The 27767-nt window shown below is 40.5% G+C and overlaps 1 protein-coding gene across 1 annotated transcript in view; it reads right to left on the bottom strand.

Annotated features, from left to right (window-relative positions):
• Window positions 1-1194: 1194 nt before the first annotated feature.
• tbx15 (T-box transcription factor 15) overlaps window positions 1195-27767 on the bottom strand; it is a 46573-nt gene continuing 20000 nt past the window's right edge. The window contains exons 4-8 of the mRNA XM_044019592.1: window positions 24864-25035; window positions 16499-16666; window positions 15853-15917; window positions 7308-7405; window positions 1195-3115 (exon numbers count right to left, since the gene is read on the bottom strand). Coding sequence (XP_043875527.1) covers window positions 2271-3115; window positions 7308-7405; window positions 15853-15917; window positions 16499-16666; window positions 24864-25035 — 1348 coding nt within the window. The 3' untranslated portion in view covers window positions 1195-2270. The remainder of the gene's footprint in view (window positions 3116-7307; window positions 7406-15852; window positions 15918-16498; window positions 16667-24863; window positions 25036-27767) is intronic.

Here is a 27767-nt window from a genome sequence, read left to right as displayed (position 1 = left end):
ATCTGTCTATCTAGAAATCAAGCTAAATAGCTAGCTTGTAGTTAGCTAACTAGACAGAGTTTTCTATCTAGAAATCGAGTTAAATAGCTAGCTTCTAGGGGTTTTCTTTCTATCTATCTATCGCCGACAACACGTTTGCACAAGCACACTTTGCATTGTTCAAATTTCAAATTTAACAGTCATGTACAGCTACAGTGTTTTAACACGCAGTAAATTGTAAATAACTGACAGATATTGAAAGTTATTAGCACTAGAGCTGAAACAATTAGGAAACTATTCTGATCATCGATTCATCATTAAAACAAGATTTCTGTTTGTTTCAGCTTCTTAAATGTGAATATTTTTCTCATTGTCTTTGCTCCACGTGACAAAGAAATCATTAAAAACTGAATGATTTTGGTTTGTGGCATCATATCCAGGTTTGACAAAATAAGAAAATGAATGTTTTCTGACGTTTTATGGACCAAACGATTACTCAGTTAATCGTGAAAAGAATGTTTAGTTGCAGCTCTGAACTGCACCCACATTAGGTTTGCGTCTGAATCTTGCTACAGTCGCTGTCTCCAGGATCACAAATCACGATAATGACTCATCGTTTTTAAATTTTAAATTTAAATGGAGTCAAAGCAAAGCCTCGAGATTTGAGTTTTGGTTTTGCGGCATGTCCAACTTTTGCAACCATAAATGATCGAACGTCACCCACTGGTGTCCGCTCACATGTCCTCGTCTATTTTCCCTGGAAATGGGAACATAATTGTCAAAATCTGACACCATGTGCTAATGAAGAACATCTGAAACCTAGTAATTATTGAAACTTGACATTAACTTCTGAAGAAAATGTTCACTGCTGCTATAAATCAAGCGTGTAGAAGCTCATTTTCCTGTAGACCACGTCTGTTTTAATATACCGTCTATATAAACGTGTCTTAAACTTAAAGAAGCTGTCAGCGATGTTGTCATTTTGGCTAACTTCCTGTCTGTTCTGGCTCCTGATTTACCGTCGCTGACAAAACACTCCAGATATAATAAAACTAATTAACATGTACTTTAATTTAAAAGCATTTCACTTACAGCTACTTACTAAACAACGTAATTAGTTAGATATGGGGGATTTTTTTTTTTTTTTTTACGCGATACAAAGCAAACACACACACACACACATGCTTTTTCAGCGTTAATCAAAGCCATATAACATGAATTAAAACGACGTTTATTGAGCTTTTTTATGTGCTTGGCACCTGTATTTACATTTTTTTAAATGCCTCAAAAAAAAGAAAAAAAAGAAGAATTATTTTAGCAATTTCCCTTTTTTTCTGTCTCCCACACATTTTCTTTTAATAACAGAAATCGATATATATACTGCTCAGCACTTAAATACACACACCAAAAACTTTAATTACTCTGCTATTGCTTTCTTTTCTTTGTATAACACTTTTTATCACACAACAACAACCCCTTTTTTTAAGCTTATGTTATCGTTTGCATTTGCCATCTTATTTATATATCTATTATATATATATAATATATATATATATATGCTTAAAAACATAATCCACTCAGAGAAAACAGAGAAGCCATTCCAGCTGATGAGGTTGAAGAACAGGTTGGTGTCGCTCGCGCGGGCGGGCGACAGTCCTGCGAGCGCTCGCGTCCACGCGTGCAGGACGAAGACAGACGCGTCTCCTGTTGTCCCGATATCGACAGTTTTTATTGAAAACATGTTTTGACTCGTTGTGTCCCGTGTGTTTCTGTAATCTTGTCCCTTTCAGTCCAGCCTCAAAAAAGAAAAACCTGCTACGGCGCGACGTGAACGCTCCCGGATCACAGTGACGTTTCTTTGGGACGTCGGAGTCCCCGACAAAACAAGAAAACAAGTCACTCGTTGAGGTCGTCGCTTCTATTGCACCGCGCGGCATATTCACAACCGATAATCCCGTCTGAGTGTTTGGACGACGCCTTCTCCGTCTCCCTTTTTTTCCTAACACTGATTTGATTTAGTTAGCGTCCACAGAATGTTCACTTTTGCTTCTTTAATACGCAGATAATTTAATAATACTTGGACTCCCTCTTTGTTGCTGTGTAAGTGGCGGAGAGTCTTCAAACACAAAAATAAAACAAACACGTGAGATGATATCCAAAGGTTTGTGATGCACCTTCTTTTTTTAAAAAACAAAAACACTGTTTTTCGACTTGAGTTGAGGTTTTGTCTCCTCAGCTCAAAGGTTTGAGGAACATCTGTGAGGTTCAAGCTCAGTTCTTTTTTTTTTTTTTTACACCATGTGCATGGACATCTGAGAGGAGGAGCCATATTGGCGGCCGTCGCAGGAGCCGCCCCCCTGCTGGCCGCCGCCGGTGTTGCCAATCATGTGCATAGTGTCCATGCCGCCGTTGGACAGATACTGACGCTCGGCGAAGGCGCCGGCCGGCGAGGAGGAGCAGAGCAAACCTCCCTGAGGCTTCTCGGGGCTGGCGGCCAGGCGGGGGGAGGTGGGGAAGTTGTATCCGTACAGGTTGTAAGGGTTGTGCAGGGAGAACGCGTTGTAGGAGCCCTGCTGCACGTGGTGGTGGCTCCCGCTGAACATGTGGGCGGAGGACGGGGAGGAGCCGGATGAGGCGGACGAGCCGGAGCCGCCGCCGCCGCCGCCGGCCTGCATCACGTACTGAAGCTGCGAGGCCGGGAAGGATCCCAGCTGACCGCTGTAGGCTTCCATCTTCCCTCCGGCGCCACCGCCTCCGCCGCCTCCACCGCCGCCGCTCAGAGACGCGTGAGTGCTGCCCTGCATTCCAGCAGCGATCAAGGAGGAAGTCCTCTGTGGCAGGAAGGACTCGGACTGCTGAGCGGAGGCCACGGCGCCACCTGCGGCCTGCAGGCGTCCGTAGGAGCTGTCGGCCAGGCCGCCGTAGCCCTGCAGCGCCGCCATGTTGCTGCGAGCGCAGGCCGGGTACTCGGACAGGCCCAGATTACAGAGCTGGCTCTCCCTGCAGCCCACGTTGAAGGTGTTGGGGGCGAGGTGAAAGGTCGGAGGTGAGCAGGAGGGGGAGAGGAGGTGAGCGGCACCGGAGGGAGAGGGAGTTCCTGTGCTGGAGGTGGTGGGTGAAGTTCCAGTGCTTCCACCTGAGAACACACAGAAGATCAGTCAGAGAGCACGGACCTCAGCCGCGGCTTTAACACTTCAGAAGACTTTCTGAATCTGAACTATGTTAAATTTAAATGACTGTAAAAGCCATAATCTGGATAAGATCTAGATGAAATTTAATCTGATAATAGAGAGTCTGATCCTGCATACACATACCACATTTTGTTCAAATCCGAGGTTTTATTAACTTTTTTAAAAAATAGTTAACTTTATTAACTATTTTTTTACAGTGTTGTTCATTATATGACAGGGATTTCTTGAAAATGTATATTTTTGTGACATCATCATTGGGTAAATTATTACTAAAATTTAATGGGAAAAAACCTAGATGATCAATTACCCATTACAAAAAAATTCAGATTAATTTTAGATTTATTCACATTGCACTTTTCAAACTTAAAGTAACTTTTTGTTGTTGAATTTCTCTGTCTCTGAACATTATTTACCGTGTGGACACTTTTCTGTGTTTTAAGTCAAACTCCAACCTGTCTGCAGTCGTCTCACTTTACTAACGCAATGTTGCCGTTGCCTCCGTCACGTGACGCCGGGTGAAACGAGATCTAAACACTGTTATACGGACGTTTTGTGACATAGAATAATACACTTGTACAAGCTCTGCTGACTTTTTACAAGTTATTATGATTCAAAATCATTTTTAAATCAACCACAATTTAGTTTATTTAGTTAAATAAACACACAGGTTATATTTTTCCATCAAAATGCTTTAAACATCACACGTCCACACAAAACCCTCACTTCCTTATCCCCTTCTCTCCTACAGAAAATTTGATATGAAGGGAAAGCGACATGACCTCTGACCTCTGAGGGTAGCGAGGAAACAAACAGGATTTCCCTGTGGGCAGGTTTGAGTATTAGCCTCTCATTTACACACGTCCACATCCTTTTTACCCCGTGGCAGGGAAACATGTCCCACAACTGGACACTTTCATTTTATTCATCCACATTTATTCCCTGAGGGATTAAGTTTTCTGGGATTCTAAATTGTAACGTACAATTTCCAAGGTTTTTCAATGCTCTTTAAGTAAAGCAAACTAAAGCGATTTTTAAGCATGAAAGACATTTTTTTATGTACTTGTACTTCACTTCACATTCTGATTTATCTTTGACAGATAAAAAAAACGTGATTTTTGTGAGAAAGGTGCTAGAACATGCAATATTTATGTTTTCCATATGGTCAGTTTCAGACGAGGCACTAAAAACTACAATGAGACTTTTTACAGTGTCAGTTTTACGTAACAATGCCAGTAGAATGTGATTATCACGCACGGAACGCAGCAGCAACGCGACGTGTCCGGTGTGAACCAGGCCTCAGGTTAGGGATTTTTTAATCCTCGACATTGGTTCCAGAAAATATCTGCATACTTTCTACTCTACTACTTCAAAAAGACACCGTATACACCATGTATAATGTATTTGACTCGTATTTTACTGTGGCACTGATACTCACACTTTCACATAATTAACACGATAATTCAAGTGTTTTCAGCTGAATCTCCCACAGCATTCTTTATGATTCTTGTATTAAACTTAATTGTCAACTATTTTGATAGTTTGAATCATTGGTTTGAAGCTTTTATTCATGATTAAAATGTGATTTCTGGTTGTTTCAGCTTCTTAAATGTGAATATTTTCTTCATTACCTTGCTCCACATAACAATATTTTCTGTAATTTTATGGAACAGACAATTACTTTAATTATGAAAATAATCGTTGCAGATCTATATGAAACATAAAACACAGTCAGTACAGTACTTTTTTAACTTTTAATTTTACTTGAGCATGTCCTTGTTCATTTATTTTTACTTCCACTTCAGTAAAATGTTTGAATACTTCACATACTCAAAGGTATTTCACAGTAATCAATGAAAATCCACCAAAAACAACCAAAAATGGAGATTAAAAGCACAAAAAGGTGTGAATTAAAGGCTGTTTCTGGAGCCAATCATTCACTAGAACACGATATACATATATATATATACATATATATATATATATATATATATATTTATATATACATATACATATACATATACGGGGATAAATATGGATTCAGTTTTCTTGACCGCGTCCCATCAACAGAGCTGCCTCACACACACACATACATGAACTATACGTGGTGAATTGATCGCTGTGGGATATCAAGAGCATATTTCTGTCTATTAATGAGACTTTGGCGGGGGTTCGTCTCTCTCCGGCTCTGTTGGAGGACAAATTCAGTCTGAAAACCATGAGGAGGCATAACTAAAGAATCCAGCACTTTTTTTGGCCGCAGTTCTGATTTTTGCACCATATGCCTTCCATAATGTAGTGCTGCAGCACTTTGCTCTGTTCTGCTCCAGGGGGGGGAGAGAAGAGAGGGAGGGAGGGAGGGAGGGAGGAGAGGGAGGAGAGGACGAGTTTAGTGATGTCATGTTTTCCTCCGTTAGCCGGGCTAAAGGTGGAAGAGCTGATTAACTGAAGGGAAAAACAGTGTCCAGATACTACAGGGATGGAACAATATATCATATTATTACGTATCGCGGTTAAAAAAATAAATAAAAAAAACTCACAATAAGTTGAATTTCCATAATCAGGTTAATTAAAAAAAAAAGAGGGGAAATCGTGAAACTTGTCCGGCTCACTGACATACAGTCCTAGTGATTTATTTTGAAGAGCCACAAGGGGGAGCATCTCATTGTTTATAAAGATACGCTGTGTTTTCTAACAAATTTCTCAATGTTATTTCTCAACACTTTTTGGTTACGTAAAAAATTCTAAAAATTCATCACGTTATTGTAACAATAACAGTTTTAGGTCATGTCATTTTTTTAATAACATTCTTTTAAACATAACTTGCAATGTGTTTTAGTACCATTACAACATTTCATGAAACTTTAAGATGTCAATATTATATTTTAAATATTAGTGACATGTTTTTGTAACCAAAAAATTTTTTGTAACAGTTTCATTTTATTGGTGTTTTTGTAACTTTAGATCAATTTGTAACTTGTATTTCTCAACACGATTCTGCAACATTACAAATAACATTTACCTCACATTTCATAGAACTTTACGGTGACATCACACTTTTATTGTATCCGTCACGTGTTTTTGTAACAAAACAATACATTTTTCAGAAATGTCGGTAAAGTTTTCGGGATAATTTTTCATCAGTTTCCATAAGCTTTACACAGAGGAACACACTAAGAGTACATTATGGGCAAAAGGCTTCTGAAGTTTATCCTAAGAATCTAAAAAACATCTATAATTATACAGTGAATTGTAATTGTAACACACACTAATCACTAATGATGGACTTTAATGATAAGAAACACATGCTCCTACAGTTCAGAGCGTCACACGTCATGTTGACCTCCAGAGGAAGCAGAGGTGCTTTTAAAAGCAAACCAGGCCCCTGATATGAACCGTGACTAAGACTCAGCGCAGACGCCGCGACCTGAGCGACGCTGACTCGTGACGCGGAGCCGCACACGGGGGTTTTTTGTTTTAAATGATTCGATTTTTCAAGGGAGATGTGAAAAGTTCAGCAGACGCACGCCGACCTGAAGCTGATGATGCGGCAACATGTGCTGAAATAAACCCGGAGGGAACGCAGCGAGGTCATTATGACGTAATTACTCCTGTGCACTGTAAAAAATGATGACGTTATTTTTCAAACTTTAAAGGAAACAGCTTTGTTTTGTACGTATATACAGAGGCTATAAGAATGTGTATTATAGAGTGTCTTATATCCTTTATTTCCCCATTTATATAATCACACCTGAGCAAAAAAAATTGTTTTAAATCTGATTAATTTGTGAAATTTGGCAAATACGTCACATTTGAAAGTTGGCTTGGCTGATTTTTATGAACAAAAATAGAAGAAAAACCCTTGTTTTCTGTGAATAGTTCTGTAAAAGTAATACGGTATAATCCATTTTATTTGAAACAAAGCTGTCCAATTGGTCACTTTACTGGCTTTAAACTTGGTCCACGAACACAAAAATACACAAAAAACAGGCTCATATTGAACGGACACTGCACTAGGAAGCCTTTAACAAATTAGAAAGAGTAAGCAGAAGACAAGGACGACTGAAGGAAAGGTGAAATTTGAAGTTGGTGGGTTTTTCTTGGTCGCGAACAAAACAATGTGCTTTTTATTGAACGCACCTTGTTGCTTCTGCATGTTGGTGAAGTCTTCAAACGTCAGGGTTCTCACAGGAGGTCTCCAGAAAGCATACGTCTCCATGATCGCCTCCAGGCCGGTCCTGACGGACACAGAGAGAGAGGAGTTTTTCTTTAAAAAAACAACAAAACAAAAGAGAAACCAACAAAAGCAGAATTTAAAAAAGCAGGAAACGGAACAGCGGTCTCTGCGTCTGTATGTTGACCACATGACATGAATATAGAGGAAAACATATGAAGTTTCAGTGAGATGAAGAGGACAAGGTTTATTTTTTGGGAGATTTAGAATGGATTCCCTGCATGTGAGCTCCCACTTATATCTATAATCTCCAAGCTGTTCCCTAATCTCAGTCTGTCAGCAGACCTGTCACGGTCCAGACCCTCAGAGAAGCAGAGACAGGGACTTCACACCTGACCATTTTTGCCTTTGTTTAAATTATAATTAAATTTGTACGGTGGAGAAACTGGATTTGAAACAGCATTTGTCCTTTTCTGGCCTGTATTTAAGTCATTTGTGATTTATTGCTGTTGATTTTCCTTCTTGATTTTCCTTCTTTTCCTGCTTCTCACACTCACAGATTGCATGTCTTTGACAACAGACTATGTCATTATCAGGGGTGAATTTAATGTTCTATATGTGGATAAATATAAGGTCTAAGGAGAATAAAAACAAATGCTCATTGTGGGTATAAAAACACCCTTACTGTGTTGAGAAAGTGAAAGTCTTTCTACTTTCCGCTGATTCTTCAGGACCAGTACATGTAATTTCCAAGGATTAGGATTAACAAGGGCTCAGTGTGTAACTTTTAGGAGGATTTATGGGCTGAATTTTGACATGTACGACCAAATTTGGAGGAAACCCCGATCGTAATGTGAATGAAGAAACTCCTTCCTTCCTTCCACTAAACCACCAACGACACATTAAACACAACTCTGTAAAAGTTATTTAAAACACAAACATGAGAAAACGTCTCAGTGTTGGTAACATTTGGCTGTGAGTGAGTGGTTTGAAGTGAAAACCACTGCAGCTGCGACGATCACGCCTCTTATAATGGAATCACCTGTCCAGTTCGGACCAATCAGCTGCCAGGATTCACCCACACACACAATCAGTCAATCACACACACCTGTAACCACTCACACACACACACATGTAAAGAGAGAAGGACCCTGTGGTCGTAAGAATTGCTCATATGTGTGTTCATATACGTGTTTAATGGCTTAAAAATAAGAAAAACTGTTAAATAATACTGAGTTGCACATGGACGCAGATGTAGCTTAGGCTAGCAATAATTGTGAGCCATTGTTAGCGCAGCCATCGTGGAATCCTAACTCTGGGTTTATGTGAGGTTTCTTTCCCTGGAAATCCCAAGCATTATTTAAATGTTTTATATCTCCTTTATATCTCGCACTGCCGTGTTTCTACAGCAGCTCGAACCAGGAACAGAAGCTAACTACGCTAACGAGGAAACAAACAAACCTTTCTGGTTTGTACAGTAAAGGCCACCGTAGTTCGCCGCCTCACACGTCTGTTTGTTACACAATCGTACCATTAGGTGTCACTAATTCTTACACACTGGACATTTAATTGTGGTTAGGTCGAGGTCTGGTGTTGACGAGTTATAGTTAAGGTTATAAACCACAGGAAGTGAGGACATTTCAGCTGGTCCTCACTACTTTAAGGGGCTTTTTAAAGTTTAATTTGTGGTTTTAGGGTAAGGGTTAGTGATGGTTAAGTTTAGGGTAAGGGATTAGGGAATACTTTTGTCTATTAGTGTCCTCTCTAAGTGTGCTGTACAAGAATGTATGTGTATATATCTTTGTGAGAACTAAAAAAACATAAAGACCACAGGAAGTGAGGACATTTTGGCAGGTCCTCACAACTTTAAAGGGCTTTTTTAGGGTTAAGGCTTGGGTTAAGTTTAGGGTAAGGGATTATGCCTCTGAGTGTCCTCACTAAGTCTGTGTGCTAAACTAAAAACTAACTACAGTAGAAAACATAAAGACCACAGGAAGTGAGGACATTTCAGCTGGTCCTCACTACTTTAAGGAGCGTTTTAAGGGTTAAGGCTTGGGTTAAGTTTAGGGTAAGGGATTATGCCTCTGAGTGTCCTCACTAAGTCTGTGTGCTAAACTAAAAACTAAGTACAGTAGAAAACATAAAGACCACAGGAAGTGAGGACATTTCAGCTGGTCCTCACTACTTTAAGGAGCGTTTTAAGGGTTAAGGCTTGGGTTAAGTTTAGGGTAAGGGATTATGCCTCTGAGTGTCCTCACTAAGTCTGTGTGCTAAACTAAAAACTAAGTACAGTAGAAAACATAAAGACCACAGGAAGTGAGGACATTTCAGCTGGTCCTCACTACTTTAAGGAGCGTTTTAAGGGTTAAGGCTTGGGTTAAGTTTAGGGTAAGGGATTATGCCTCTGAGTGTCCTCACTAAGTCTGTGTGCTAAACTAAAAACTAAGTACAGTAGAAAACATAAAGACCACAGGAAGTGAGGACATTTCAGCTGGTCCTCACTACTTTAAGGAGCGTTTTAAGGGTTAAGGCTTGGGTTAAGTTTAGGGTAAGGGATTATGCCTCTGAGTGTCCTCACTAAGTCTGTGTGCTAAACTAAAAACTAAGTACAGTAGAAAACATAAAGACCACAGGAAGTGAGGACATTTGGGCAGGTCCTCACAACTTTAAAGGGCTCTTTAAGGGTTTCTTAAGGCTTAAGTCCTCACCATGTGTGTGTACTTGTACGTATACATCTTTGTGAGAACTAAGACAAACATTAAGACCATAGGAAGTGAGGACATTTTGGCTGGTCCTGTTTATGAATGTCCTCGCTAAGAATGCAGTACAAGTGCGTGTGTGTGTGTGTGTGTGTGTGTGTGTTGTAATGCATAAATAAATGAGTGGTAAAGGACAGAGATAGACACAGGAGACAGGTGAAGAAAATACTGATAAAAGGGTTTGAGAGAGAGAGAGAAACTGGAGTCCTGCTCGGAGGAAACTGGAGCCATTAAAAAGGAGCAGGCTTTTACTGAGCACATAAATCTAGGTGACGTTTCATCTTGAATCTGTACACGGTTTCTCCTTCCTGCTTGATTTACATCCCCGCTCGCCGTCCCAGAGAGAACCCGGGGCCCGTCGCCGCCCGCCGTGTTATTTTAGGGCCACTGGCTCTCGCTGGCCGCGGCAGCTCGTTAGTGTGCCGCGGCTAATCTGCCCCGGCCCTCGCCATCACTGCACTCTTTCATAGAGTTTTCACGGCGGCGACGACCAAGAAAACTCAACAAATGAGCTGTATCCGTGTGCAGGGGCCATAAAAACCTGTTCTGCTGAAACACACTGGGAGCTTTAGCAGAGCTGCTTCACCTTTCCCTATTCATTTGAGATTTCCTCCCTCGACGTGGAATCAGTGGGTGAGATAACGGAGCAGCCGAGTTATAGACAATAACGAAAATCCTGGGCTACAGATCCCGAAGAGGAGTAAGCGAGGCTTTAGCTCGACTGTTAATGTCTGTCAAACTCTGCAGGGGATTTACTAAGTGTTTGGATAAGAAATGCACTGCGATGTTGTTATAAATGAGGCAGATATATAGCTAAAACAGCCACTTTATCGCTGAGAAATTCCAGATATACTCCATTAATTCTGTATTGAATGGTTACTGCACTCGTATCTGCCAACAAGAGAAAGCACTCCGAGAACACGAACCTCTAGGAGTACTCAAATGTCCCTAATTCCGCACATTTGACAATAGTTTTTGAAAAAAATATATAATATGAAATACAATTTCTTCCTTGGGCCATAACCTGCATACCCAGAAAATGTCATTAAAATCTGTTCTTTTTACTCTTAGCGTCCAAACAGGAAAATAAACAAATCCTTGCAAAAATATAAATAATATAAATAACATAAACTGAGTGACATTACTACAGGAGAATAAACCTGAATAAAAATGTCTATAAACAACATAAAATCTCATGTAAACTCCCAAAATATGTATAATACAAACATATAATCCTCCTCACACTGGTATAGTGAAATTAGACTAAAATGGAGAGAGAGATTAACTACTTGTTTCATTTTCTATGCAGTATTTTCTTGTGTACCCCAGGTGGTACATGTACTACAGTTTGAGAACCATGAGGATTTGGGAATTTACAGTAAGTGGAATTCGTATTAAATGCCCCCCAACATTCAATGATAATATAAAGCAATCTGCCGTTTTCAGATCCTCAAACATGACTCCACTTTCACCTTCTTCACGCCTGTCTGCTCATTTCATATTCAGGACATTATCCTAAATTCTGAATCATCGCCATGGTAACTACACCACAGTGACTCCATCCAAATCAGAGATGATAATTATGCTTTTTCTAAATTGTACTGTAGATTTTCAATATTTTCTCTTTTACTTTCATTGCTTTGCTTTTTAAGCTTTTTTTCATGTCCGTTTGGTCGCTTTTTTAAAAAAAGATATATATATTATAATAATAATAATAATAATAATAAGTACATCCTTGTAGTACTTGTTATTCAAGACAAAAGTTATATTTTATGTCTGAGTGAGAGCAGTATAACTCACAAAGTAAACCATCAGTTAGGGAAAGTTCGGCTGTTTAATGGATGTTTGCGATCTCCGAGTGCTTTCTCTCCGCTTTTAATTTGAAATCAGACGTAAAATTTGAGCCAAATGGAAGAGATGGAAGAATCTTTACAGTATCAAAGACCAGCGGCAGAGCTGTCCCTGAAATCTGATTGGCCACCCCAGTTGATTGACATCATGTCACGGCACCGCACGTGAAGCCAAAAGTAGCCAGTTGCATTTTGAATCATCCTGCACAGTAGTTGGCGCTGTGCACCACAAAGAGTTGTAATCCACCTTACTACAGGAGAAGAAGAAGAAGAAGGAAAACGCCTTGATGGATTCAAGACAAAAGTTATATTTTATCCTCCTGCACAGTAGTTGGCGCTGTGTACCACAAAGAGTTGTAATCCACCTTACTACAGGAGAAGAAGAAGAAGAAGGAAAACGCCTTGATGGACAGTGAGATCTTCGTTCTAAAGTAAGTTTGCCTAATGACCCTAACCCCCCTGAAATAGCCTTGGCCACCCCAAAGATAAAAGTCTAGCTCCGCCACTGTGATTTCACAGTGTGTGACCACTTAAACGTCCACAAGACAGAAAAATAATCCAAAAATCACTGAAAACGAAGATTAAAAGGACTGAGCTGCAGCTCATTAGCAACGTTTACGCGATTTAAAAACCTGCGTGAAATTCAAGAGCGACTCAGAGGGTTTTTAAGGTGACGACGTCCGAGATCCTCTGGAAGCTTCATAACTCGACTCAGAGCAGGAAAAAAAGAGAAATCACAGAGCGAATACGTGAGGCGAAATTCATTTTCTCCCTCTCTCCACGGACAAATATGTCATTCGCCCTTATCTTTTCATCTGTTGCTTTTTCGGCAATGAAATTCTAATGCCACTCAATAAATCAAACGCTCTATTGTTTGAAAAATGAAAAAAGATGTCTCAAATATCTGCGTGCCAATAATGCGGACCAGATGAGGGGGCTGCTTTTATGTGCGGAGGGGTTTTTGGTGGCTCGGCTCTCTCGCTCTCTCGCTCTCTGCTCCGCAAACATTACATTACGACAATTCAGACACGGAGGGAGGGAAAAAAGGAGAGGAATGAAGCGAGAGGAGAAGGCAGATGGAGAAATGTTTCACGGGAGGAAGAAGGACATTCAAGGAAAGACGAGCGATTTGTCTTTTACGGACGGAAACCCTGTGGAAAAATGTGTGTCCTGCTAACACGTAGCACTGAATCAGCGCGCCGGTGAAGTCGCGCAACAGCCGACAGAGGACGACAGAATCAGACTGCGACAGGGACACTGTCTCTGCGTCGGTATGTCCCTGGTGTTTGAAAGGAAGGGGACAGCGCTAATGCCAGGATTTTGAAACCACAGATAAAGGTGTCCAATCTATGGAGTTGTCCTGGAACGCCGCATAACTTCCAACGCCCTAAGATCTACGGTCTAACAGTGGAAGTGGGTGTCGATCAAATATGTGCGATGCTTTTATATGTTTTGGCTGCGGCTAACGTGACAGAAACACATTAAAACACACTTGAATTGTGAATGGTTAAAAGATCACGGCTTCATCTGCACATTGTTGACGCTGTAACGTTGATGTGAAAACAACAAAATGATTTGGTACATGGTTTTAGTTCTAGTTATTGGAGAGCAGTTAAGTTACTGTGCACTTTGTAAGTTATTGTTCTCAGATCTCAGTTGTCCGTTTTATTGTGAATAAATACTGTGACGCACACATCATAATATAGCATAAATTATAGAATAATTATAGCACAGCAATGAACGGATTATCACAGAATCGTCATTGTCATGGACAAAATTGTCTTTGTAGTTTGTAGAATGAAAACAAACATGGAGGTGGCTAGTGGCTAGTAGCTAGCAGCTATAGTAGCTCTTGTGTGTCACTAGATGTAGCTAGCTACTGCTGTTTGCTAACATCTGGTTGGTGGATAGCTTGCTAGTTCCAGCTCATGTTGCTAATCAATGCTTCCCACGTTTGATATAAATACTAAACACGTTTGATACGAATACCAAACACGTTACACATTTACCATGCATGAAATCAGGGAGACGGTGATTGGGCGTGCGAGCCTGCGATAACCGACCTGGAAGCTACACAAAAGCAGATGGTTAGCATATGTTAGTTTTTAGCAGTAGCTAGCACTAGCACCCCATCTGAGACTTATCAATTAACTTGAACTAAAAACCCAAGTTTATTCTGCTTTTTTCGGTCATAACTTCATCCAGTTTTTTGATATTGCAAACTTTGGCTAACTGTCGTGGTATTACAGCTAAGGCTGCTAACAGTTCACTGCCATGTTTTTTCCCTCAATTTTCTGTGAAATTCTTTGTTTACTCCTTGATTTTTAACTGAAATAATCAAAGGTGATTCTTATTTATATCAAACATGTTTAATAATTACGACCTGACATCAGGGACACTGTTATTTTAGTGGTTGACATTACGACCACGTCTGTAAACCCCTCATGCTACAGGCTAATTTGGCTTCAAATCAAAACGCCTCGTTATTGTCGGGAAGACCAAATCGGGCTTGAAATCTGGCCAATTATCCTGTAATGTGGGACCAGTAAGATTTTTTTAAGAATTCTGTTTGAGTCCTAAATCATGTGATGACTCACAACTTCTCACTCTCGAGTGTGTGTGTGTGTGTGTGTGTGTGTGTGTGTGGGTCTGTGAAGTTTCCTCACACAGAGCGTTAATAACCCTGCAGGCATGGATTTGGTGATTTGCAGGTCAAAGGATGTCTAGACGTCTCGGGCTAAAAGTGGCTAAATTACATGCAACCATTGTTCCGACAGCATTTTCTTTTCCTTCTTTTTTTAACGACAGTAGTATATTTCAGTCTGAAACACGTCCTAACTACGTGCTGAAAAAAACGTACGGTCTTAAGTTACCGTCTAAAAATTATTCAAGCCACTCGCGGCATGAAAGGGGGGCGGGACACGGGAAACGCAACACAAAGTCATTAGCACTCACACAAGAGTCCGTTAACAAAAATTGCAAAGCGACTTCAATTTCATTAAACACTATCTAACAGGAAGTTAAATTAGTAAACATATTCTTAAGATGGTGAAAACTCGGAAAACTCGGATGTCGAGTGGTTAAAATCTTTTTTTTCTGTTGTCCCGCGTTGCCGCCATGTTTGCAGTCACCAGCTCAACTATAACAATCATCACACTGACAGGACAGTTTGTCGTCCTCGGCAGCATCAGAATGGGCTTTTCTTGTCATTGTGAGTTCATATAATGAATTTAAAATCACCAAATTAATGGTGCAATCACCGAAACGCAGGAAAAAAAAGAACATAAACGTCCATGACGCTAAAAACTAGCATAAATAAACTGTATGTTTATATAAAACGAAGTGCGAGCACAACCTCAAACTCGTCGAGTAAATGAATAAATGTGAATGAATGTGAGATATGAGGCACGGTGGTGCAGTGGTCAGCACTGGTGCCTTACAGGAGGGAAAGTTCTTGGTTTGAATCCCAGTTTAGATGGATGGAGTTAGAGCGTGACATGGCCGGATAATGGACAACACATTGTGTCTCGTTTTGTGGTCGGTGAATTATTCTGAATGCATTATTAATGATGTCTGTATCTTCACGCATGATCTGCATTATTTACATCGTGACACTTCACGACCATCTGAGCATACGAATGAGACAAAGTCAGAGACGGAGAGAGAGGGAGACATAGCGGATCTTGAATTTGTTCTTCTTGGCACCGCACAAAGCAGCTGTTTTTCTATAGAACAACATATGGCACTAAGTGCTAACTTCAGAGGATAATTTCCATATTAAAAGTCGCTGGGAAAAAAAAAATATGACTTGAGTTGGCAGCTTGGTGAAAGGCTGTGACAGGCTGTTTTTCGTGTGGCTGCTCACTCAGTTGGTAAACACATGCTTTGGTCTGTTGTCGTACCTGTTTCTGCCGGAGTCCCGGAAACCTTTGGCAAACGGGTTGCGGTCGATCTTTAGTCTGGTGATCTGCAAAAAAAAAAGAAAGAATGAGTGATTGTACAATGAAACGCACTATATTAAAACAGAAATGCCTGCATATATCTTATATATATGAAGATAGACACATGTTTTCTTAATCTTTCACAGGAAATTACAGTCGTTCATTTGCATCTGACCGCACACAACGACACATAACGTAAAAGTACATCTGTATAAGGCAAAGAAAGCACAATATATATAAAAAATACTATAAGAATTAAGTCTTATCTTGTCTGTTTTATGTATTTATGCCATGTGCAGCACTTCAACTCTTTTTAAAATAAATTTGGATGGTATTGTATTGTATTTCCTGGTGTTAATAACACATGCTTACTATTTATTATACTTTATTTTACTACATCTGCTGCTGTAACACTGCAAATGGGAACAATCAAGCAAAATCTCTAAAAAAACAATTATGGTGAATAGAAGAGGTCGTATTTTCTGAGTTTGATCACAAGAAAACTGATCATTCGTCAAATTTAACACCTTTTTTGGTGCAGGATTTAAAAAAGAATGTGCCTAAATTGACATTTACAGTATACTTGAAAGACAGTGAGGTTTCTCACCTGTTGGTTCTGGTAGGCGGTGACCGTGGTGAAGACGGTCTCAGGGAAGCTGAAGGTCTTCACGCCCTCGCCGCTGGGCACGGGCTTGTTCGGGGACAGTTCGCTACTGAAGTCCTTCCTGATGACGTGGACGCGAGGCTGATACTTGTGCATGGAGTGGAGGATGATCTGAAGGAAGGAGGAGAGGAAGGAGAGGTCGTAACGCAACCTTTTATAACCTTTTTGAGAACAACAGAATTAGAAATAGGAGAAAATGTGGAAAGTGCAAACTTTAATCTTTTCTTTGTGATATTTTAGGGCATTTTTGGACTTTACTTTAAGGAATCAAACCTGTGGTAGAGCTGCAAAAAGTCCGTAGCTTCAATACATGGAGCACAATCTATTACAGGTGCACTTTAATTCTTTATTTAAAGGAACAGTGAAGTTACACTGAATTAAACACCAGAGTTTAAGATTCAGAGAGTGAGTGCATCCCCATTCACGTGTGAATAAGAGGACATTAACTAGACATTAATCAAAATGAAGCACTGAATTATGAATAACAAAGACCAATTATATCAAACACGAGGAATCAGACAGCTGAGGTACATGAAAGACTCAGATTTTACTTTTTCATAAATCCGTAAAGTTCTATTTATTATGAATGCTCTTATGCTCTTATTTCTTGCGTATCTGCTGTTTTTGTGGGTTTTTCACCAATATCTCTTGCATTTCTTATCCAAACAACATCAAAGTCTGCACCGCACACTCTGGTGCACTTAGTAAGTCGCCTGCCAAATTTGAAGCCTGACAATCGAATTACTGGACAGTAAAGCTATTAACAGCCAGACGGACATTTTACATAATGGAACACTTTGACAGTTTCTTTTTGAGACGATGGTCTACAGTAATTCAATATCTTGCCCAGGATTCTTGCACCTGATGCATTTAAGAAGTGTATGAGTCGTGATGTTGTTTATTTAGCACATCTTGCTTTGTATTTATTTACTTAATTTTCTTTCTTTCTTTCTTATGGCTTTTAGTAGATGTACATGTTCTCTGTTTTTGTGTTACTCCCATAGACCACACTGTTGGCCCCATCTCAAGACTATTATTCCCAAATTGCAAATAAAGTCAAATAAAATGAAACAGAAACAACATCAACGACTTAAACAGAGTCAAAGGCCACTGAGAAGGGATGAGTCCACTCATATAAGTGTTGTAATGAAACATGAACAGAATGTGAAAACATGAAACAACCTCAGCAGTCGCACACACTTTGTGTCAAAGGCTGCGGGAAAAGAGATGTGTTTTTAAAAAGAAACAGGAAGTGAGGAGGTCTGCCTCGTGTACTGGAGCGAAATGTCAAATAAAGCACTTAAACTCGGACCTGGTCTCTGTTTGAGGGGAAATACGTCATAAAAGTTCAGTGAGTCGTCGGATCTGACGCCACCTAATGAGTCCACCTCATGTTGTGTTCAAGACACTGAGCGACCCAAAGGATGAAGACGTAAAAGACGTAAAAGTGCAGGGTGATTCTAAAAGCTATCTCCGCATCTCTGACTCAAACGGCTGTCACAGATTCCCGATCTCGCAGCGACCGCGGGCTTCACGCTGCGACGGCGCGCGCAGGAGAGCCGGGGATTATTCCACAGAGCAGCGGAGGCGTCAGACGGCGTCGGGCCCCAGCCTCGCCTCGGGGCTCCGGGTCTGCTCCTGATTAATCTGAGAGTGAGTGAGTGAGTGAGTGAGTGAAAAAAACCTCCTCAGAGAAACGAGACGACCCCCGAAGAACGCTGAGCTGCTCTCTGCTTCAACAGAAGGGGGTCATTTTCAAACCCGGGCCCACGAGGGGAAACAACTCCAGAGAATCAGAAACACTACATTTAAACGTTCCAGACACACACAACATCAAACACACACACACATTATATGAGTGAGCGGCAGAGCACAGAGACGCAGATGCCTGATCTGATCTGCAGTCCTTCAGGTTTGTTTTTTTTAAAGGAAAACAAATCCACCGATGTCGCCCATTTGGCACACGCCGCACGGACGTTTGTGCTAAATTGCATCTCCCTGAAGACACAAGTGTCTCCTGGCAGCATGACTCAGCGTCAGATTTACAGCGGGAAAGAAATTCTTTCACATTTTTGAAGTTGCTCAGTTTAGTTTTTTGGTTTCCTGGCTACTGTTCTTTCAAAAGGTTCAGATCACGGCACACACTGTAAAATATGATACCCACATTAAGTTATATGAAGCAACGTATTCCCAGACAACTTTGTTCATTCACTCATTCATTCAGTCATTCATTCACCGTCTACCACTTGGAGCCAATCCCAGCCGGCAGAGGTCAAAAGGTGAGGCCACACCCAGGACAGGTCACCAGTCAAACCCTTACATTCACACCTACGGTCAATTTAGATTAACTACAAAACCTGTGTTTGAAACTCCACACAGAGAGGCCCCCGGTGGTGGAAGTGGGATTTGAACTGGTGACCTTTCTTGCTGTGAGGCAACCGCTACCCCAGCGTGTGGCCCCCTTGACAATTTTTGGACGAATTATTAAGTTTTCAATGGTTTAACTTACATTTATCCATTTATCCATGACGATAGCTGTGTTTACACTGAGTGGAACGGTTCACTTTGATACAGTACGCTACATATTTTACAAAACAACCAGCCCCAAGGGTTCCATTCTTTGGCACCCGTCCCTTATGGTACCAGAGTAAAAAAGTCATGGTATGGTACGGTCCCCCACCCCCCACCCCCCACTCATTGGGCGACAGAAAACCGTCGATCCCTTGCGATGTTCTCCATTGTGTTGCGTTCGTTTGTTGTCGTTACACGGTACGACGTCACGCTACGTGACCATCGGGCACCTGCCAAGTAAAGGTACTGTTCCATGTCAGAAATGTAAGCCTGATTTAAGGATTTACCATTCCAAACTGGACCGTACCATGATGGAAACGCAGCGTAATGCTCACGTCTCGCCCATCGCATCTATCTGTTGGATCATTTTGTACCTTTTATTCAATCCAGTTCACCTTTATTTGTGTAGTGTTGAATCACAACATACATTATCTCAATGCGCTGAACATAGACAACATCGTTGAGAGCAGAGAAACCCAACAATTCACACAATGAGCAGGCACTCGGCATCAGTGGAGAGAGAAAAAAACTCCCTTTTGATGTGCGGCCATCTGCCAAGACAGGTTGGGGTGAAAGGAAAAATGGGGAAGAGAAAGAACAAGAGGGAGGTCGAGACAGAGGAAAGAGCCCAGGAGCAGAAATACAACAATTTTATCAAGTTTAGACATTTTATGACGCAATAGGTGCGTGCCTCCCGCGCCCCACAACAAATACGTGGGATTATTGTCCAAAATGGTCATCTCAATCTCAGTTTATGTCCTTCAGTTTTCAACAAGGACTGAAAGAATAGTAAAGATAAGGAAAACAAACAGAACTAAGTTTAAAAACAGCCGTCAAACTGTCTTAAAATTCACCTTCCTCTAACTGTGTTGAGTATTTGACAAAAAACAAGCAAACCTGACAAAAAGAATAGGAATGTCGGTCAGTAATCGGTCAGATGCGGTCGGGTTTGGACTCCAGCGGCCGTCAGTGCAAAAGCTTAACTCAATTGTCTGCATGTGCTGACTTCTCTGAGGGGAACACAGTGATGTTTTAGCAATAGAGATCTCACTTTATGATGCACACGAGGCCCCAGAGGAGTCACGCTCTTCAGACTGCAGTCAGCTGGAGGGGATGTGAAGTCAAATCACATCACACTCCACGGCACTTTGAACTCGGGGAGGCAGCCAGAGGACGTCAGCTGACCGCTGCTCGCGTTTAAATACAATTACGCTCAATACGTCGTGTTTTCATTTTCACGTCCGCGGATAATTAGCGCGTAATTACACTCCCATCGTTTCCCCTGTGAAATGACTCAGGACCAACACGGACCGTCGTCTCTGAGGAGTCTGTGATCCACTGGAGCGAAGAAAAAGAAAAAAAACTCACTCGCAGCAGCAGCAGCAGCAGCAGCAGCAGCAGCAGCAGCAGCAGCAGCAGGAGCTCGGGTTTTTTTTTGGAACAGTACTGACACACTGCAAAGCGATCAATCTCCAACAACAAAGAAAAATACCAAAACAACAGAAGCAAAAAGCCTCTCTGCGTTTGGCCGCTGCAGCAGAGGAAGACAGGAAATAAATGACAGAGTGAGCCTGACGTGAACCCATGAGGACAAAGTCTTAACCAATCCAGGCAGACACAAACGACGTACAGCAGAGGTCTCACACTCACAGCCCACCACTTAACATCACATTAGAATGAGTTAGTTCTCTTCTTTTAGTGAACATATTCATTTTTGCATCATAAATCGGTTTATATTGTACGAAACACACACTTTTATTTTGAAATTGTGTGAAATATCATCATATATATTATTATTTTGATGACTTTTTTTCACTTGACTGGCCCCTACTGACCAAACTGGACACTCAGTGGCCCCCCCAATCAATTTCATGTGGCCTGCCACTTAATGAGTTATTTCTGTATGTTGTTTTTTTTTAAATTAATAGATTCATTTTGCATCATAAATCTGTTTATAGTTATAATGAGGTGCTACCATTGGGGGGTTTTAATAAACAGATAAATTTTGCGTCATAAAAACGTTGATATTGTGAATCATTCATTGATTTATATCAAAAGACACCATTTTAATTTGAAATTATGTGAAATATCATTAAAAATCTTATCCTTTTTCTCAAAACGTTGGACCTTTTTCACCACTGACCAAACTGTTTTTATTAATAGATTCATTTTGCATCATAAATCTGTTTATATTGTGAGTTATTTATTATTTCATATCAAAGCGCACACTTTTACTTTTTTAAATTTGATCATTTTGATGCCTTTTTCTCAATAAGTTGGACTTTTTTTTCACTCGACCGACCGACCGACCAACTAATGACCAACTGAACACTCCGTGACCCCCAGGTCATCTGAGTTTGAGACAAGCTCCTCCCACTGCTGTCTTTAGACATTTGTTTTTCATGCCAGACGCCAGACTGAGAACTTTCTTTAGCCCGTGTATTTCTGTGTGGACCGAGGTTTTGTTTTGGTCGTGACTTAAAACCTGCAGATCTCATCAGCACATCACAAACGGGTGGAGGCACAGTTTATCAGTCTGGACGACGATGCGCCGCCGTCTGAGGCGTAATAAATATTGTTTTTCTCACACACACACACACACACACACACAGACTCTTCTCGCTTCTGATGATTCACGACGTGAATGCAACGGTGTCTGTTTCTGATGAGGCAGACAACAATTCACGACAACCACAAGGCAGCAGCAGCAGCAGGAGGAGGAGGAGGAGGAGGAGGAGGATGATGAGCGATAAAGTGGCGAAGGTTTCGCCGCACAGGAAGCTCCAAAATTAATTTCCTTTGGGCTCGGCGCCGCCTCCGGGGGAAACAAAGGCATTAAACTGTGCAGCAGGAGAGGAGGGAACACGGTATGTGGATCCTCGCCAAACAACACCCACATGTTATTGCATGTGTCGCCATCATGGGAGGAGCCGTGACACGACGAGGAGCTCACACTGCGACTCGCGGGGCAGCCATTTTGTTGCAGTCGCTGAAGACGCGGTGCCATCGCTGCACTGTTTTTCTAATCATGACATCATCATTTCATCACCTACTGTGCTTTCACTCCACCGTCTTTGTGACTCGTTACTACCAAATAAAATCAGAAGAAGAAGACGACGAGTTGGTATTATGGTCTGTATTTATAGAGAGCTTTTCTAGTGTTGATGTGCTGCTTCACACTATAGTTTTCAGCCGTTCACCCATTCACCCATTCACCCGCTGTAACATGTCTTGCTCAATGACACATAGACGAGCAGAGCCAGGAATTGAAGCCACAACCTTCTAGTTGAAAGACAACTCGCCCTACCGCTGAGCCACTATAGTTCAATCCTGACTCCTCACTTTTTTAATACTTTTACTTCTAAAACTTAATTACTTAAGTAAAATTACTTGATACTTAAGTACAGTAAATGTCATAAACTTAAATAATAGCCGACCAAACCTCAGTAGCTTTTTAGCCTAAAAATGACTCTTTTTATATAGTTTGCGTCAATATTAATATTATTTAATTATTGCTTACATTTTGTTGTTTAGTTTTGAGTTTAAGTGGCAAATCAGAGTTAAAACATGTTCCTATCCCATTTCTAGTGCGCAAAGACCTGCCAAACATGATTTTCCTTGTTTTGAAATATTAACTCTCTGCATATGGAGTGGAAGAGAACGTTATTGTCCACCAAGGTGGAAAATGTCCCTGGAATATGCCTCTCTTTTCCCCTCATAATCCATAATTACACGATAAATCTTGCCCTCGCAACACACAAGAACAACAACAATCCTCATTATTAGATTCACACCAAAACGTGAATGACTTCTTTCTGGGGCGACATCCAACCTTCCCACCGAGTTTCAAGGCCACTGGTCGGGTGAGTTCCTGTCTAATCCTCCTTAAAAACCACTAAAAACACAAGTAAATGTAACTATAGACGTGTATAAAATAAGAGACTCTCTTTAACTCGCTGCCCACTCGCTGATTCTACATAAATACGCGCCGTAAATCCAGCAGAATTGTGGCGCAACGCGTTGCATTACTCTTAAATACTTCACCTACGAAAGCCACATTTCACATTTAGCAGCAGCCCGGAGGCCCAATAAGAGACTTACTTTATCTCCACCCACCCCGGCTGCTGACTGCATACAAGCCCGGCAGTAAATTAGGCCGATTGTGGTCACGCTTAAATTTTTAGCTCAGTGGTTCACGGCGGCCGGAGCTCACTACAAATCAAACTCCGTCATTAAAAAAAAAAAAGAAACCGTTTCATTACCGAGAAATGTTTTACGGTCACCGTGAAGGAAATGACGGAGATTTAGCTCCCAATCCCACACCAGTATGTCATCCACGCTAATCTGGGAGGCTAATAATCCTCCTCAGTGAGTGTGTGTGTGTGTGTGTGTGTGAGGAACAGTGTTTGAAAAACACAGTGTGTTCACTCACTCACACACACACACACACACACGGAGAGAGAGAGAGTAAAAAATGAAGCTAATGAATCACAGCTTCATTTTCACCCAGAGCGTTTCAGCTGTACGGCGGCCATCTTTGTTATGAGACTTCATGCACACTCAGCACTTTTTAAAGTTTTAAACAAAACTGTTTTGTTTATTAAAAACTTGTTATTTTATGATTTAAAAGGTCCAATGTGTAAGAATTAGTGACTAAATCTTATGGTGACTCGACAGACTGTAACAACTCTTCCACGTGTCGGGGAACTACGGTGGCCTTTACCGGCCAGAAAGGACGTTGTTGTTGTTGTTGTTCTGTCTTGTTTGTCCATTTAGGCAACTGCAGAAACACGGCGGCACAAAATGGCCGACTGTTTAAAGCAAGACAACACGATTTGTACTTATATTTGTTGTGTTCAAAGTGTGAATCAAATAATATATTACGCTGGCACTTCCTTTCAACCTGTGCTTTCAAAATAAGAGCCACTAACTGTGGCTTTTTTACTACTTCCTGTGTAAACACTTGGTAGAATAAAATAAAATAAAATAAGAAAAATAGCTTGATAAAATACACACATTTCAGTAGTTATTCTTTTGAAATAAAATACAGGGTTTTTTTCCTGTTTTATTTTGTTTTAGTTATCATTCCACAGGAAAAAGAAGTAGTTTTCCGGCACAAACGTTGGGTAGTGAAACAATAGTGGCTTATTGTACGGCTACAAAAACTAAATAATCTTTATTTTTAAGTGATTACACACTCATTTAAGGGTGGTATATTTTACATTTCTACCAGTAAACTCTTCTAAATATTACTTCCTGGACCTTTAATTATTTATTTATTTATTTATTGTATTTACCTTAAAATCTTTTAATTACACTATACAGTACATTTTGTGGAAAGATTGCTTACGTTGTCATAATTTCAGTCAAAAATAAAAGGTCAAAATTTCAATTAACAACATTAGAAGAGTTCTCATCAGTGTAGTAGAATTAAGAGCAGTAGATGTTTTGATGGTGGCATTTTAAAGATATAACACAAGTCGTATTAAACCTTACCTTGAATTAAAAAAAAAAAATATCGCAAATAAAACCATTCAGAAAGGGTCTGTAATTCTCCGTTCTCCAATTTTTTTGTAGGCGGGGCTTATTAGCGAGAAGAAGGGATGAATCTGACGTTTTTTTGCTAGTATTTCTACACTTACATACCGTGACTTGAACACATTTGTCTAGAAAACACTTAGATTCAGTCGCAGAGAAACTGTGAGCAGTTAAAGAGTTAAAGGCTTGTGTTGCTTACGTGTCCCTGGTCGTCCAGCTCGTTGTTGGTGAGTTTGAGTTTGTCGAAGCTGACCACCTGCCTCATCCACGTGTCTCCTGAGGCCAGAGAGTCCGGGTGGATGTAAACCCGCGGAGGAACCGGGGAGTCGGCGTTCCCCGCCACCATCCACTTTGAGCTGTGGTAAACGTACCTGGAGGACGACACGGGGGGAAACATCAGCATCCGAGTGTCACATCTTATTATTTCATCGATTTTCATCATTTTATAACTAATATAATTGTTTTTATTTGAACATAAACTGTAATTGTGTTCTCAAACTCTGCCAAAATCTTTAGGTACAGATAACGAAGTATATTTATTGTAAAATACAACTTTTTGAAATAGTTATGTAGTAAGAAATTGTTTTTTCATGAGCTTTAAATGCAGGTTAAGTTGAAGAGTGACGTTAAACTACATTTAGAAAACAGAACATCTGACATCTGACCTGTTTTCATAGCGGCACGTCTCACATAGTGAGAGTTACATAGTGTTGCTTTAAATATGTGTTTGTTTTAGTCGTCCTGAAACTTTGACCTAATTTGACTGAAATCTCAATAATCACAGTCTGGTTCCATGAAAGTTGACGGACAGCCTCAACTGTACTGTGTGTGTGTGTCTCATGTTTTGGTCAATGACCATCACCATGGCGACCGTGGGGTCAAAGGTGAAGGAACAGCCGCACTTTTCATGACACGGGTCGACCAATGGATGTGATGAAAACCAAACGAAAGCACCCACGTGTGTGAGGTTTTCTTATTTTTCATTCATAAAAACAAGGAGCTTTTTATTTATATTTTTACTGCCACCTGTTGAGCTGGAGTGGCATTGCATCTCAAAATAACCAAATAAATATATACTTAAAGGTAATTAGCTCAGGTTTTTTGAGCAAAAATAGACGGAAACATCGTCCCCACATGGACATTTTTAAATAAAAGTTCACTTCAGGTCGGGTGAAAAAACAAATGAGGTGATTTCTTCATTGTGTTTGAAATTTCAAACAAGAGCGACAAACATACACACACACACACACACACACACTCCATCCACCGTATAGTTTCAAGTAAGCGGAGCCATATTATTTGATGACGACGTTGTGTGTGTGTGTGTGTGTGTGTGTGTGTGTGTGTGTGTGTGTGTGTGAGTTTGGCGTCGCACACTTTAAACAGCAGGAGGGGAAGAGAGAGAAGAAAGAGAGAATAGGACTTTAAGTCTCTTTTTTCTTAAAAAAGTCCCCGAAAACCACAAGTCACCACTGTGTGCTGTGTTTTAAACAAAAAAAAAACAAAATAAAAATAAAAGTCTTTACCAGGGAAGAACTGGCAATGAAATAAAGATCAGGAAAATGAGCCACAAACAGAGATAAAGACAGAAAAAAGCATTATTAAAGATAAAGTCAATGGACAGACAGAGAGATGAAAGACAGACAGAAGATGGGAACGAGGGAAGAAGGCAAAGAAAGAGTGTGAAGCACAGCTGTTTGCCTTTAGTTCTGGCCGAGCGCTCGGTCGAGAGTGTTTTATCTGCAGCGTTTCTGCCAAAGTCATCACTCACTCCTGAAACATGGACAAAACTCTCATTTGGTCCTTTTGTTATTGCCACAAAGGGCTGCACCACCCCATTACACACACACACACACACACACACGCTCATAAAACATAAGTACATTCCAGTGCGCACACAAAAATACATACTCAGCCTCCTCCTGCCACAGAAAACACAGCAAACACAAATACACGCAAACATTTAAAAAAAAAACAAAAAAACATGGGGGGGGCGGCGGCATTTCTCAGGAAGTTGGCAAATACGCCCTGTGGCGGCCATGTTGGAGGTCAAGTCAGCTCTGTGTGACTTAGTGACAGCGTCGTTAGTGTGTTTAAGACGTTAAAGGTCGACAGTTCTGCTTGAATTTTTGTCAAATTCAGCTAAAACAAACTTCTGATTTGTCAAGAAAATTATTTTTTTATGACTATTAGGTGTTTAAAACAGTAAAAAAAATATTATTCGCTCCATGAAAGGGTGTACGTTATCACTCCATAATAAATCTGCAGATTTCTCAGTTAAGTGGAAGCTTTATTAAGTCTCACAAGTCATGATTTATCCTTAAAATCTACTCTTTTTTTGTTCAGATTTTGGACGATTCGCCAACTTGTCCACCTCATGGAAGTGGATTTTTGTTTCTCCAACAGTTCCTGCAGTCAGATCACCAGGCAGAGCAGAGGTCTTATCGTCCTTGAGGGGGAAATGTGGTCAACAGACAACATGATTAAATTAAAGAGTCATTTAAGAAGGCTGTCAGCAGCAGCAGGAACCAATGACTTCTTAAACGTATTAGTTCTGCCTCGGTGCAGATTCGATCTGTGTCACTACAGCATGTGGGGCTAGATCTGATATAGATCTGATTTATATCGGATATCTAGCCATTTTATGTGAATGAAAATGGTCATATGTGGCTTTTTTTGCTGAAACACAGGCTCTGAGCCTCGTTTTTCTTTTTTTTACGTAGACTACGGAAACACGTCAAAATAAAAAATCAAAGTTTCTGTTTCTGAATTTCCCTTTAGCTCAATAAAACATACATATACATATGTATATATATATATATATATATATATATATATATATATATATACACACATATATATACACATATATACATATAGGTTTGAGATTTTTAATTTCTAACTATTTCAATGAGTGTCCCGTAAAGGATTGCGTGTAGTTTGTGTCTGAGTTGATGTCCCAAGTTACAGCTGCTACAGTTGTGTCACTAAAACCAGGTTATATTGCCAACCTGAATGAATCAATTCATTAATTCAACTGCCCACAGACGCGAGTGACAGCACAAAACAAACCAAAAATAACTTCATATATCTTTCTCCGCCT

The sequence above is a fragment of the Solea senegalensis genome, linkage group LG2 (genome assembly GCF_019176455.1).
Source record: "Solea senegalensis isolate Sse05_10M linkage group LG2, IFAPA_SoseM_1, whole genome shotgun sequence".
NCBI lineage: Eukaryota > Metazoa > Chordata > Actinopteri > Pleuronectiformes > Soleidae > Solea > Solea senegalensis.
Note: the sequence above shows the minus strand (reverse complement) of the source record. Positions and strands in the feature narration are given on the sequence as shown.